The sequence below is a fragment of the Peromyscus californicus genome, unplaced genomic scaffold (genome assembly GCF_007827085.1).
Source record: "Peromyscus californicus insignis strain IS unplaced genomic scaffold, ASM782708v3 Scaffold_13__1_contigs__length_99412109, whole genome shotgun sequence".
Taxonomy (NCBI): Eukaryota; Metazoa; Chordata; class Mammalia; order Rodentia; family Cricetidae; genus Peromyscus; species Peromyscus californicus.
The window spans coordinates 26967309-26982980 of record NW_026294424.1 but is presented as its reverse complement, the minus strand read 5'-3'; the positions used below and the strand labels follow the sequence as shown (position 1 = coordinate 26982980).

At 47.0% G+C, this 15672-nt stretch overlaps 1 protein-coding gene across 2 annotated transcripts in view; it reads left to right on the top strand.

Annotated features, from left to right (window-relative positions):
* Spred2 (sprouty related EVH1 domain containing 2) overlaps positions 1–15672 on the top strand; it is a 108307-nt gene that overhangs the window by 78299 nt on the left and 14336 nt on the right. For both annotated transcript variants that reach the window (XM_052734759.1, XM_052734760.1), the window contains exons 3-4: positions 7931–8099; positions 11133–11197. In XM_052734759.1, coding sequence (XP_052590719.1) covers positions 7931–8099; positions 11133–11197 — 234 coding nt within the window. The remainder of the gene's footprint in view (positions 1–7930; positions 8100–11132; positions 11198–15672) is intronic.

The following is a 15672-nucleotide window of genomic DNA, read 5'->3' as shown; positions in this document are numbered from 1 at the left end:
GAAGTCCTATGGAGGAACCTGGATGGCCAGTTACACCACAGTTTATGATGGGAGGAAGGTGGACCATCCAAGTCCAGTTTATTCTTTTTGCAGGGTGCCAGAGCTCAAACCTAGGACCTCATGCATGCTAAGCATGTGCTTTAACACTGAACCACACCCCCAGTCCAAGCTAGTCACCTTTCCTTACTCTCTGCTCAGGATTGAACCCAGAGCCTTGAATATGCTAGGCGAGCACTTTCTCTGTAAAGTGCTGTGTGTCCCCAGTTCTGAGTCTCTAAACATAGTTTACTTTCTACTGTGTGTGTAAGTATATGTTCAAAATCTACAGAGACAATGTGATGGATTGTATAAGATCTCCCAGAGAAAATGCACATGGCTCCACACATGTTGGTGTTACATTTGAGACCCTGGGCACGTTTTATGTGTGAAATGTGTAGATATTCTTTTTTTGTTTTTTTCAACCACTTCTTATGGTTGAAGAAAATTACCAAGTAGATAAGACAGAATAGTTTGTAAGTATCACAAATAAATGAACTGAAATGCCACTTTACACTTAATTCATTCCGAAAATGAATGAAAATCTCTCCCAGTGTAGGCAGTGTGACCACACTATAAAGAAAAGGAAGTGCCGGGTGTGTGGTGGTACACACCTTTAATCTTAGCACTTGGGAGGCTGAGGCAGGCAGGCAGATCTCTGTAAGTTCAAGGCCAGCCTGATTTACACACAAGCTCCAGGCCAGTCTGTATAGTGAGACCCTTACACACACACACACACACACACACACACACACACACACACACACACACACACACACACGAAAAAGAAGAGTTTAGAAAAAAGTGGCTTGCTACTGTGTGCTGGCATGTACTTCTAGCTGGCACAGGGTTAGCCCATTAGTTAGGTGATGCCCCGGGAATGAATTCTTGTTCTTTGATCCCCAAACCAAAGCAGAGTCCCAACACACAGCGTATCTTCACGTGCCTTTTGTCAGTTTGTAAAGAGCTTTGTGTCTCACTTGCCTGTCACTACATTGTCTTTAAGAACGTTCCCATCTTGCTCACACTAATGTGATGTGATATTAGACCATCTCCTTAGTGTCTGGTCCCCCGTCCCCCATCACCATAACATTAGGAAAGCATATTTAACTGCATTTTCCACATTTCATGTTTTTTAAGAAATAATTTGGAGCCGGGCAGTGGTGGTGCACGCCTTTAATCCCAGCACTCTGGAGGCAGAAGCAGGCGGATCTTTGAGTTCTGAGTTCAAGGACAACCAGGACTACTCAGAGAAACCCTGTTTTAAAAAAAAAGGAAGAAAGAATGAATGAATGAATGAATGAATGAATGAATGAATTTGGAGCCTGATTTTCACAACCTTTAGTGCCTAGGGGTGCTGCTGCTCTGTGAGATTTTCCTTTAACATTTTGAGGTCATATGTTTTAAATCTCTGTCATTTTGATAGAATGGCAGTGGTCTCCATTGATTACTTATGAGTGACCTCATGTCGTTTCCTGCTTGTTAAAAAAGTGTAACCAGCAGTCAGGCAGCCGATGGCTCAGTGTCCGAGGGCACAAGCAGCTCAGCCTAATGGCCTGAGTTCAATCCCTGGGACCCACAGAGTAGGAGAGAACAGACGCTTGTAGATTCTCCTCTGACCTCCATTCCTCACACACAGGCACATACAAAACTAAGTGTGGTTCTGTTCTACTTCATCGTAACCGAATTATCTGCCAGTGTCCTTTTCGTGTTGATCGACTGGAACTTACTCTTCATATGTGTGTCCTGCCCTTTCCTCACCTGCCTTATTTACCGATGATAGAGTTTAATAATTTGTTTCTTGCCGGGCGGTGGTGGCGCACGCCTTTAATCCCAGCACTCGGGAGGCAGAGCCAGGCGGATCTCTGTGAGTTCGAGGCCAGCCTGGGCTACCAAGTGAGTCCCAGGAAAGGCGCAAAGCTACACAGAGAAACCCTGTCTCGAAAAACCAAAAAAAAAAATAAAAAAAATAAATAAATTTGTTTCTTGTCTTTTTCTGCTTTCATCAGTATTCTTATTCTGCAGAACTTTGGTAGAGAGTCTTTCCTTTGTACCCCCCTTTCTAGTCTGCTTGGAGACTGTCTTCACGTGAAGGGTTCTATACACTTAGGGCTATTTCTGATTTGTTGTAGATTGTCAACCTAGAATAGTCTCCGTTTCTGGCTTTTTGAGATAGGCTCTCCCATAGCCCAAACTGGCTTTGTAGCCAAGGATGACCTTGACCTCCTAATCCTCCTTCTCCCAGGTTCTGGGATTACAGGCGTGTGCCGCCACACCCAGCTTTGGTGAGACTGTCAGCCCCAGCCCCTGCCTTTCAAACTGCAGTGTGAATTTGTGTCTTCCCAGTGACTTATACATAGTAACTACAAATGTTTTCCTTTTGGTCCAAGGAAACCTCTGTTATGTTCATGTCACATCTGAAAGGGGAAGAAACCGTCTCCACATTCTAGTAGTGCATTGCTTCCCGAGTCCAGCATGGGCCACTTTCTCTGTGTCCACCTCCCATGGGATTGTGGGCCAGCCTCTGATTGCTTCTGATGATGCCATCAGGTGATGGGATGATGCCATCTTCCAGGTGTACCTTTACCCACCTTCAGGTTTCTGCATCTCTCCATCCCTCTTCCTGCTCCCTTTGCTGTCACTCTGGACTTGGGTACCTGGTGGCGTTTAAATCACACACCCGCACACCTGCTTGTGCTTTGTCTTTGTAACCCCACGCTGTCTGTCTCACTCGGGGAAACTCTGGATTCCATCCCCACTCCCACACCACTGGCAGATACAGTGGCATCTCTTTGATCTCCCTACTCCATAAGGCAATGCTTCTGCCCGCTGGAGCCCATGAGCCTGGAGGAGTTCTGAAAGGGGGCAGGTGGTTGGAGGAAGTCCCTTTAAAGGTGAGGGGACTCAGAGGTGGTGCTTGGCTGAGCTTGAGATGGAGGCCTAATTCCCCGTATTTCAGCTGGGCACGAGGTGCTTTTTCATAGGAGTGTGTGGGGGAGTTGTTCCAGGTAATAGAGTTCTAGAAGTCAGCACATTTTGTCTGTGTGTGTGTGTGTGTGTGTGTGTGTGTGTGTGTGTGCGCGCGCGCGCTCGTGCAGCGCACTCTGTATTGGAGCCTGTGAGTTTAACTGACATTGCTCCTACATAAACCCATTCATAAGCTGTCAAAGAATTTTTGGTAATAGGGAAAATCAAGTTGTCCCGAGAATTATATGTAAACTCACACTTGGCGGCTCTGCTGGCCCGAAACTCATGCTATGGTCCAGGCTGACCTCAACCCCAGGTTTGATCATCCTCGCTCCACCTCCCAAATGCTTGGGTAAGAAACTGTGTTGAGATCACAGGTCTGTGCCCCCCATACCTGCCCCTTTTCTTATGATTGTGGTGTTCTCCCTAGATTATATGTCAGAACCCAACCAGTAACACGGTCTTTCTTTCCTTTGTTTTTTGTTTTGGTTTGGTTATTGGAGACAGGGTTTCTCTCTGTAGTCCTGATTGTCCTAGAGACTCACCAGGCTCTGCCACCCGAGCCCTGGGATTAAAGGTGCGTGCCACCACTGCCTGGCGGGTGCCTGGCGGCCGACTGGCAACCTAGATTTTTAAGACAGGGATTCAGGTAGTCCAGGCTGGCCCAAACTCTTAGGTGAGGATGACCTTGACCTTCTGATCCTCCTGCCTCGTCTCCCAAGAGTACAGGCATGTGCCACTGTGCCCAGTTTATCTGATGCTGGGGACCTGGGGCTTCTTGGATGATAGGAAAGCCTCCTTCAGACTAAGCTACGTCCCAGCCCACGCCTTTTTTTCATGCTGCCTTCCGTAAAACTGCTGTTTAATCCTTCACCTTGAGTGAATGCCTTACTCAGGCCTGATTCTGTAGCATCATGAATTGGTTGCCTGGAGAAGAGAACGTGGGGTTTGCTGGGATTAGGCCAGTCTTCCGGATGGTGACACATACAGTATAAAAAAAAAGATTTCTTTTAGCTTTATATTCTTTGTGGCTAGGAAGGCACAGGGGTTGAGTTATAGCCCCAGCCCTTTCTTCTTTGAGACAAGCTGTCAGTACAGAGCCCTTACTGGCCTTGACCTTGTGGTCCTCATGGATCAGCCTCCCTGGTGCTAGATTACAGTCATGTGCTACCATTTCCGCCCCACACCCCCGGTCCGTACCCCCCTCCTCTTACTAATTTATTTAATGGCATTGTGTGTGTACTCTGGCACACACACATGTGCATGATGCGTGCATACATACCACAATGCGTGTTTGAAAGTCAAGAGGACAGGGCTGGAGAGATGGCTCAGCAGTTAAGAGCACTGGCTGCTCTTCCAGAGGACCCGAGTTCAATTCTCAGCACCCACATGGCAGCTCACAACTGTCTATAGTTCTAATTTCAGTGAATCTGGCACCTTCACACCAACATACATGTGGACAAAACACCAGTGCACTTAAAAAAATAAAACCTTAAAAAAAAAAATGAAAGTCAGAGGACAGATGAGTCAGCAGAGAGGACCCGGGTTCAATTCCCAAAGCCCACATGGTAGTTCATCACCATCTGTAACTCCAGTCCCAGAGGATCTGACATCGTCTTCTGGCCTCCACAGACCCCAGACGTTCACATGGTGCACAGACATAACATGTACACAAAACACCCATACATAGAAGGGAAAATAATAATTGAAACAAAAGAAAGTGTTTAATTATTGGTAAACTCTCCAGAACTCTGATTTTTTATTTTTAAACTTGTAAGTTCAGATTTTATCATTAGGGATGGGAGACTCTGGTTATTTCCTCTGAGGCAGCAAGCTCAGTTAGCTCATTTCCAAGAGAATCTCTGCCAGATACCCAGTTTGCCATACCTGGTCTACTGGTTGATCTTTTAATAACAATGATGATTCACAGAGAGAGAGCCATTACAACTGCCCAGCACCTGGAGCGTAGAGGCCGGGAGAGCAGGGATTTGAGCCAGCCTCTGCTATTTATCAAATCTAAGGCCATCTTGGGCTACATGAGAGACCCTGTCCCAAAAGGAGGGGAAATGAAAAAAGTTAATTCAGCCTATGAAAGAGCCCAGCTCACAGATGAGATAGTCGTACCAGCCGGTCCAGTGACAGTCACCCTGCTTCCTTGATCAGAAAGGGATGGCTTAGGAACCCTGCCCTGTGCGTCTGTCCAAGCCGGGCTTTCATCACTGTTCCCGACCAGAGCAGCGTGTAAGCGAACGCTGAGTATAGAGAAGCTAGTGTGAGAATCCGGGAGTGTGTCCTTCAAATCATGCTGTGATGTAGAGGGTTAAGGACATTCCTGAGTAAATAAAGCTGGTGTTGCGTGTGGTGATGGCTGTTAGCACATTGCTGCCACGATGCCATATTATCCATGCTGCCGTGCGGCAGTTACAGTGCCCTCCCTTTCCTGCAGAAATGTCTCCACAGAGTGGAGATGGCAGAAATGGTACTGTGATACTCCCACTTCAGAAGGCCAGAAAGGGGCTGGAGATTAAGAAGGCTCTCTCGGAAGCCCACAGATCAAATTTGGGAAACTATTTATATGTAAGAGTGTAGGTGGTAGTGTTGTTTGTGAAAGGGGCCATTTGTGTGGATCATGGTTAAATAAATCCGTATCTGTGCAGGGAAACATCACACAGCCACTGAGAAGAACCGTTATTAACTCTAGAGTGTTGAGGGCCTTTGTTTGGTACCCCCCCCCCCCTACCCCTGCTAGAAATCAAATCCAGGGCTTTGGGCATGTTAAGCACATGCTCTTCCGCTATGTAGACAGATGCACACATGCTCCCTAAGACATACTTTTTAAATTTTTTTTTTAACGTGTATGAATGTTTTGCTGTTTGCTTGTATGCATCCTGCATGTGTGCCTAGTGTCCATGGAAGTCAGAAGAGGATGTTTGATCCCCTAGAACTGGAGTTACAGATAATTGTGAGCCGTCACCATGTGGGTGCTGGGAAGTGAATCTGGGTCCCCTGGGAGATGAACAATAGTTCTTAACAGGTGATCCATCTCTGCAGCCCCCCCCCCCAGACATACTTTTAAGGAAAACAAAAGACAAGTTGCAGAAGCAATTTATAGAAATGGTTCTGCTGAACTGCAGATTTCTGAACATATGTAAGGACAGAGCAAGAGGCCAGGGCTGTGCCCACCGTGACCGTGGGAAACAAGTCTGGGGGACACTGGTAAGGAGTGGGAGAAGAACAAGGCTGGAGCCCTTCTGGCATTCATGTAAATCTCCTAACTCAAAGGCTGGGGCTGGGGCGGGGGCTCAGTTGGTAGGGTGCTTGCCTAACATGCACAAAGCCATGGGTTCCATCTCCAGCATGGTTTGAACTGGGCATGATAACACAACCTGTAATCCCAGCATGGAGGAGGATTTGGAAGGTCATCTTCAAATACATGGAGAGATCAAAGCTACCAAAAAGAAATGGTTAGACAATGATAACCAAAGGCTGATTTTTTTTTTTTCATTCTAAAAATACAGGAAAATTGAGTCTCTTTGTTTTGGCAAAGAAAAAAAATAAGTAATAATAACTTGAGACTTTGAATTGAAGCCTTTGGATTCTGAAATGGATGACATTTGTTAGTTAAAGCCTTGATTATTTGGACTTCCCCAATTGGAATGAAGCTGGGCTGGCATTTAGTCATTGTGCTATTCTTAGGGGAAAATGACCATGATAAGCAATTTAATCATAAATAGAATTATCAGAGGCTGTCCTCTTCAATACGATGTTACAAAATTACCACTCAGTGCTGCTATTAATATGCCAATTTGACTATTGTTATTAATTTAGAGAACATTTAGTGAGCAGTATTTTATTTGCTTTGACGTATTCTTGAAATTTATTCTTTAATTTAGATTTACCCTAGTTTAGGTAAACTTTTATGCTTGCCCTTCTTTTGGCCTAGATTAACAATCCCACATTGTGTTAATGGCAGGGCTTTGCAAAACGCAGTCAAGGCTGTGAAAACCCAGCAGAGTCACTTTGGTGTTTGTGATAAAGCTGTTAAATCGTTTGAGGTTTTTATTAATGAGAACATGAAGTTGATGCCTGCTTGATTGCAAACTTCTATGACATGAACTAAATGTTGGTGTCTGTCATCGAGAGCGCTGCATTAAAAGGGGAGTTGTGCTATAATATATCTTGCCATCTAACTAGGGGAACAAGATTAATACATAAGAAACTATTAGAGACTGTTGAATCAGGTACAGAATTAATTGTGAATGTAGCGAGTAGAATTTGAGGTGTCCTGGGGAGTCCATGTGACCCTGTTTGTTTTTCCGGTGTTTTCCATCTTAGGTACATCGGACTGGGTTTGATGCAAAGACCGAAAGCCATTCCTTAGATTCACTCATTAGGAACATGGAGAGTGTACAAATAATCCTAATGTACAGTTAGTAGTAATGCCACCAGATTAGAACTGAAATGGGGGCCGTATGCACAGGAAGTGGACCTGGTGACTCACAGCCTAGAGGGACAGAGAAACAGGCGGCAAAGATAACCAGATGTTTTGAGCCAGAGCCAGTGAACAGACAAGTGTTGGCATTGCCAGATAGATATGAAGAAGTTGGGAGAGACTAATTCATATTCAGCTTGTTGAGTTCACAGACACAGGGAGACACCCGTGGGGACCAGGAGGGGAGGCAAAAGACCACAGAAGCCCCTATTGGGGGCAGGAGGACAGCCAGGACAGTGGAACTTAGCAGAACCCCGAGTGCAGGGAGCAGAGAAGATGGTTGGTCAGTAGGAATCAACTCTTTGCTCCAGTGGAAAGGCACACACCAGGGGCCGGTGTCCTTTTGTTACCATCCATGATGGTTCTCAGTGAGGCTTACGACAGACACCACCGTGGCTGTCCCACAAGTAACCAGCCTGTGTTTCCATCCTTTAGGTGGTATTGGAATGCTATGTCAGAAAGGACTTGGTCTACACCAAAGCCAACCCAACGTTTCATCATTGGAAAGTCGACAATAGGAAGTTTGGTCTTACTTTCCAAAGCCCTGCGGATGCACGAGCCTTTGACAGGGGTGTGAGAAAAGCCATTGAAGACCTGATAGAAGGTACTGGATTTGTCACTGCACCCTTAGAGGGACTGTGGAATATTCCAGATTCTTTTTCATTCCCACGGTCGGCCATCTTATATCCGTGCATGTTTATAGGAGGGTTTGGGACCATTGGAAGATCATGAGATATCGAAACTTTCAGAACACCCTAGGTGAACAGTTGAAGACAGCGCAGGGGAAAGGCGAGGGGTTCGGAGTTGGCCCAGCTGGCTGAGCGTGTACTGGGAAACCAGCTGGCAGCTCTGGGTTTCCGTGTGGGTGTGGGGCTCACCCACTTCACCGGTGCTGACCATCGGAAGGGATGTGCTGCCTGCTCTGGAGATTGTTTTCTGTGTGACGTTAGTCACCGTGTGTAGCACAAAGGGTCCGTTAGAAGAACGTAAGCTGGAGAGACAGCTTAGTGGTTAAAGGCTGTGGCTGCTCTTCTTGCAGAGGATCTGGGTTAGGTTTCCAGCACTCCTCCCAGCACCTAAAAGTTGGCTACTGACCACCAGTAACCCAGGTTCCAAGGAAGCCTCCACAGGCACTACACACATGTGGTACACAGACTTACATGCAAAACACACGTGCGTGTAGTTGGTTTGTTTTTTAAACTTTAAAAGAAACTAAGCCAAGTGGTTATTCACACCTTTAATCCCAGTACTCGGGAGGCAGAGGCAAGTGGATCTCTGAGTTTAAGGCCAGCCTGGTCTACAAAGTGAGTTTCAGGACAGCCAGGGCTACACAGAGAAACCCTGTCTTGGGGGGCGGGGGGCTGATAGAGAGAAAAGAAAAAAGAAACTAAGCCACATATTTCATTTGAAACCTAGGTTAACAGGCTAGAACTCCACAACAAGAATAAATTACTTCTCTTGTGGGCAAATGCACATAAACAGTCGGATTCCTTTTTTCCTTTTTGTTTAATTTTTAAGAACAATAGGATTCCTACGCTATTTCAAGTTACTGTTTAAAATTTTTAAATGTGTAAAGTGCTAGATATTATAGCACTCACCTTTAATCCCAGCACTCAGGAGGCACAGACAGGAAGATCTTTGTGAGTTTGAGGCCAGTCTAGTCTCCATAGCAAGTTCCCGCTGATAGCCAGGAGCCAGGACTCTATAGAGAGACCCTGTCTGAAAAAAACAAAAACGAGACATGTAAAGTGGGGCTCTCAGAAAGCTTAGTGGTTAGAGCACTTGATGTGCGGCCTCACGACCCAGACCCTCCCTGGAGCCTGCAGAGCGGGAGGGGACCTATCCCTGGAGCCTGCAGTCGGGGCAGGAGGGACCCCCTAACTTACCATCTGACCTCCACATGCAATCTCTGTGCTGTAGGCATGCCTGGACATACTCACACACATGCTAATAATAAATAGAACAAAAGTTAAGAAAGTCAAAGTAGAAGGTGCTTTTTTTTATTATTTAAAGAAAGTGCTTTGAAATATATTTACAGTTATCAGTGGCCTCCAGATATTACTAATAGTAATGAATTGTTTTATACAGGAGAAATGTTTTAAGAAAGAGAGCATTTTATTACTGAATTTATGACAGGATTAGAAGATGGTGAAATGGGGCTGGAGAGATGGCTCAGTGGTTTAGGACACTGGTTGTCCTCCACTGGTATCAGGGTTTGATTCCCAGCACCCACATAGTTTCAGGGGATCCTCGTCTGGCCTCCCAGGACACCAAAAACACAATTAGTACACAACCATGTAGGCAAAACACTCCGTAGACATAAAAAAAAATAAGAAGTTTTAAGAAAAGAAGATAGTGAACCGCTGATGTCATGAAGTGGTAATTCAGCCCATTTTTAACTGTTAGGGACTGTGCAGAAACAACACAGTGGATCTGCTGCGAATCGAAAGGGCCCTTTCTGCCCTGTGTGCAGCCAGTGCCCCACGACCAGCCTGGAAAAGCCTTAGGCCACAAACATTCCGACTCTCCACTTCTGCACAGTTCAGTTACAGATCAGTATCTAAGGTGCTGGGACCCTGAGGCATGGTAACACCAAAGTCAGGATTACCACCAAGCCTCGGTACCTGAGTTTGATTCCTGGGACCCCGTGGTGAAGGAAATGACCAGTTTCCACAAGTTGTCCTCTTACCAAGGAATGCCGTGGCATTCTTGTTCTCTCTCTCTCTCTTACACACATACATACACACACACACACACACACACACACACACACACACTTTATGTGTTTTTATAAAGACTGTTTCTCTTTAGGTGCATCTAGTGAACTGACCTCCTCACTCCTGGCTCCTGTTGGTGGGAGAACCTGGGAATGAGGTTAGGGGGTGGGTATTGCTGCCCTGATGTGCAGACTGAATAAAGAAGTGAACAAGAAAGTTGAACTTGAACTACCAGATCATTTCATGATGGGATTAGCTGGGTTTCTAGCAGAAACCTTAATTTTGTCCTGGAAAAAGCAAAGCCAAGTTGTTGGGCTCTTAGTGTCTACTTACACCACAGCTGCCATAATGTGGCCAGGGAGTGCAGGGTCTGAATTCAGAAAGGTGGTGAAGGGGTGGGGGTGGGGGCCAGGGATTAGGACTTCCTCAGCAGGAAGTGAAAAAAGATCAGGGAAATGGAAGCCCAGCTTCTCTGAGGCTGGGTAGGTCTAATGGAGACATCTTTGGTGTTTCCCCTACTCGGAGGAGACCCTGAGGTCACCGAGAGCCTGGGCCTGATTCGAACCTTTCAGAGGAGTAGGGAGGCTCTCTTCACCTCCTCCATGGCCCCCTCCAGTGCAAAAGATGACCTCTGGGGACAGTAGTTCAGTGGTGAGTGCCTCTGGTGTACATGAGGCCCTGGGTCGCGGTCCCTCGTACTGTCAAAATAAAGAAAGGAAGAAAGACAAAATGTGCTTTCAAAGGCTGGGGGTGTGACTCAGTGGTAGATGTGACCCGATTAGCATGCACAAAGTCCTGGGTTCAGTCCTCAGCACTCAAGGAAAACAGAACAAAAACCGGCCGCCACACTTCACACTTTTAGATGATTGAAGTCAGCCATCCACAACTTGATTGATTTAATTACATTCTTGTCTTTTTAGGTTCAACGACCTCATCTTCCACTATTCATAACGAAGCTGAGCTTGGCGATGATGACGTTTTTACAGTAAGTTTCCTTTGTCGTCGTGTCCCCCCCGTCCCCGTCCCCGTGTGCGCCCCCCCCCCCTCCGCCCGGTATTAGATGACTATCTGGGAAGTTGCCCATTAAGGACATTTTGCAATGTGGCATTTGAAGTTGCTTTGTGGCTGCTGTTAGAGGAGACTCCGTCTTCCCAGTGTTTCTCGTTCTGGTCTTGACCTCCTTGCTCAGACTTGCAGTGGTTCGGCCCACCGTGCAGCCCACACTCCCACACCATCAAAGTTCAGCTCCTAAGGGCTACTGGCACATTCAGGGGCCAGCTGCTCTGGTTTGCCCAGGACAATCCCAGGCAGACCAGGACAGTTGGCCCTCCTCCTCACAATTTTCTGCGAACACACTGGTGCCAAAGGAAAGTCAGAAGGCCACCCCCCCACACCTCCTCCGTCCACCGTGCTTGGAGTGGTGAGTGGGTGTCAAGCGGCGTTTGAAGCGTTTTTATTGACCCACAATGAAAAAGGCGTTATGGTGACCCAGCAGGCATATATATTCACATCAGTGGACACTTGAAAGCTAATCTTCATACTGTACTTTGGTTTTGTCTGATTCCCTTCCTGTTTTTTTGTTTTTAATGGAAAGTGTAAAGAGTTGGCGTGGCGACTGCTTGTGTACAGCACCTAGATTCGGTGGACTTGCTAGTTATGTTCCTGTGACTCCCCTAAAGTGTCCTAACAAACGAGACTTGAGGAAGGCAGGGTTCCTCGGGCTCACAGCGTGTGGTGGTTGCAGGCCATCGTATATAGGCCAGATAGTCACTACAGCAGGAGCTTGAGACAGCAGATCATGTTGTGTCTGCAATCCACCGTGAATGTGCTGCTCCCCTAGACATCACCGTCACCCTGGTACTCAGCGTGAGTGCAGGACCCCAGCCAGGAAATGGTGCTGCCCACTTCTCGGGGTGGATCTTTCTTTCTCATTAACCTCATCAAGATAATGCTTCACAGGCACAGCTAGAGGATAACCTAGTCTAAGTACTAGTAGGTACAGTTAGTCTCTGACTAGAGCCTATCAGGTTGACAGTACTTTTACCTTTGTATTTATTGTGTTTGTGTCTGCGTATGGCGGGGGGGGGGGGGGGGGGGGGGGGCATGTATGTCACAGTGTTCTGCGTGGTATCTGTTCTCTCCCACGACCTGGGTCTCCAGGCTTGCGTGGCAAGCACTTCTCTGGAAGACAGTTATCTCACGGGCCAACAATGAGTTGGCCAGAAGAGTGCCAGTGTGTCTTTTTTTTTTTTTTTGGTTTTTCGAGACAGGGTTTCTCTGTGTAGCTTTGCGCCTTTCCTGGAACTCACTTGGTAGTCCAGGCTGGCCTCGAACTCACAGAGATCCGCCTGGCTCTGCCTCCCGAGTGCTGGGATTAAAGGCGTGCGCCACCACCGCCCGGCCAGTGTGTCTTAATACACATACAGAGAGAGATATTTTTTTTTTTAACTAATCCAGTTTAGTGTAAATTCCCCTAATTTTCTTCTTATTGCTTGATTGATTTTTGTGTGTATATGTTTGTTTGTGTGTATGTGTGCCTGTGCATGTACACTACTTGTAGTTGGTGCCCGTGGATGCCAGGAAGGGGGATCCTATCACCTGGAGCTGTAATTAGAGGGGTTGTGAGCCACCCGACGTGGATGCTGGGACCCACACTCACTTCCTCTGGAAGAGCAGCAAGTGCTCTTACCCTCTGACTCATCCCACCAGCCCATCTCCTAATGTCTTTAGCATGCATTCCCATAAGGAGCAATCACAGAGGACTTTTAGGGTGGCTGATCTGTTCTGATGCTCTGATAGTAGACACATGTCATTGTACAGCTGTCCCAACCCATAGAATCTGTAACCGAAGCATAGGGAAAGCTGAGAGTTGGGATCATTTGTGGGTTGTAGTTGGGTTTTTGTTTTGTTTTGAAAAAGGATTTCACTGTGTAGCCCTGACTGACCTGGAACTTGCTTTGTAGACTAGGCTAGCCTTGAACTCACAGATTCGTCTGTCTCTGCCTCCCTAGTGCTGAGATTAATTGAGGGCACCAGCACACCTGGACAGTTTATTGATTTTTAACAAATACATAGTATGGTGGGCAGGCAGCATTGCTAATAGGAGAGTTGCATAGTTTGAGGCAAAGAATGTACAGGGAATCTCAGTACCTTTAGCTCAGTTTTGTTTGTTTGTAAACCTAAAATAAAATAGGAAATAAAGTTGAATGAAGGTATTTAAATATAGCAAGGCCTCTTCTACAGAGAGCACTAAAATTTCAGAAGGTTGTCTGATATCTCCTTTATAATTATCCAGTTGCCCCCAAGACTGCCTATTGTAAGCTGTTATTAATTTGTTTTAGTTTCACATTTTAAAATATGGGGAGTAATTGATTAAATTTGTTTCTCTGCACTTACGGTTTGTGGCCATTGGTGTGAAAGACACTGCTTTGGGACTATACAGGTGTGTAAGCCAAGGCACCAACAATCACAGAACCAATGGTAGGGCTTGCAGAACTGAGTTTGACCCACAGGAAGCCTGAGAACGGGCAGAAGGCAGACGGTGGGAGGTTGTCCCGTCCACCCATAAGACAGGGGTCGGAACACACTTCACTGTGAGGGGTGGCTTCCCTGGCTTCTGCACAGGATTTTGGAAAGGGATCTAGTCTAGGGAGCTCTGGGGCGAAGACGGTAGGAGTGGAGGCTATGGAGCGTCGTGGTCCGGATGTCACAGAAACATTGTGTAGTCGGACCGTCGGGAATGAACTCGGCCGGCCTTCCTTGGAGCGGCTGGGAGACTGGCCGAACAGGCAGATCCTCTCAGCGGTTGGCATGTGCTCACATCTGTTCTTTGGTCACGTTTGGGGAGACGCACAACAGCAGCGAGGTTAAAGGTGGTTTCCTGTGAGCCGGAGCAGAATCGTAATTCGCAGCTGCTTCCCAGCTACCTGCCAGAAGTGATTTATAGACTGAGGCGGGTGTGAAGGGAACAGGTGATAGAAACCTGAATCCTCTCGGTCTCGTCCTTTAAGCCGCACTCTGGGAACGGCTGACACTGGGTTAAAGGTGCCCTCGACAGACTGCATTCCGTGTAGACCTGGTGGATAGGGTCACTGTTTACAAACACAGGCCTATTTATAACAGTACCTCCCTTCCCCAGGAAAGGCCCATATTAATTCCCAGGCTGTTGGCTGTGGGAAAATAGGAGATGGGGGGAGGGCAGACATGCCACATTCCTGTTCATTGACCAGCTAGCTCACTGTAACTAGACATTCCGTCCCAAGACAGTAAAGGAGTGTGAGCCAAGGAAGCGAGCAGCCACTTCACAGCCTGAGTTCCACACTTCCCAAGTGGGTAAAGTGTTCTCAAACTGGTTTTGGAAGACAAATGTTTAGAGCTTGGAATTCCTGTCACAAAGGGTATAAACGCTGCTGAGTGCCCCCCTCTTCTGATTCTTGAGAGTTACGACTGTTTTCAGAGGTTACCGCTTGCATTCGGAGCCCTCAGAGTTGTGACCGGAGATGTCAAGCATGTGTGTTTTCTGTCTCTGCCATTGGAGCCAGAGGTCTCCCTAGTTCTTAGGATTCCTTGGGGTTTGGGGGACACAGGGTGCTCTGGACACCATGGGTGCTTAGGAGCCCGCACATGGCTGAACTTCACACTGGGGACACCAAGGGTTCACATGTTGCAGTTTAGTCCCCAATGTGACGGTGTTGGTACTTGGTGGAGTCTTTCAGAAACGGGGCCTGCTAGGAGGGGTTAGGTCCCTGAGGATGCTCCCCTCAGAGAGTAACCTGTTCTGTGGAGTGCTTACGTGACCTTGTGGGCTCACAAAGCAGTGGCTCTCTCAGCCCCGACACTTTTCAAACGGTCATAGTGATCCCTTGGAATCAACTTGTCCTAGTCACGTCTCAAAATGAGAAACGGGACTGTCTTCCTGTGGGAAGGTACCTGTCTACATTCTTGTCATCTGCCAACGTTGTCTGCTCTCCCTGTCCCCCACTCCTCCTAAGCCTGTCCCCTCCGTTTCATTACCCAAGCCTGTGCCTGTCCACGTCTCTCCTGTCAGAGGCCCCACCAGAAATTCTTGAATAGCTACTGCTCTGTGTGAGTTTTTGTTATTTATTCTAATTCTTGGGTTGTTTTTTACTGTGGTGTGTGTGTGTGTGTGTGTGTGTGTGTGTGTGTGTGTGTGTGTGTGTGTGGTGTTGTTTGAGACAAGGTCTCACTCAGTGAGATTATACAGGTGTGTAAGCCAAGGGCCAGTGATCACAGTAGCAGTTGATTGAATCCTGTGCATTCAGGGGGTCCACTGTGAGGCTACTGTTTTAGTTTGGGTTCTATTGCTGTGAAGACACGCCATGACCATGGCAATTCTTATACAGGAAAACATTTAATTGGGGCTGGCTTCTCTAGGTTCAAAGGTTTAGTCCACAATCAGCATGGTGGGAATTATGGCAGCATGCAGGCCAACATGGCAGT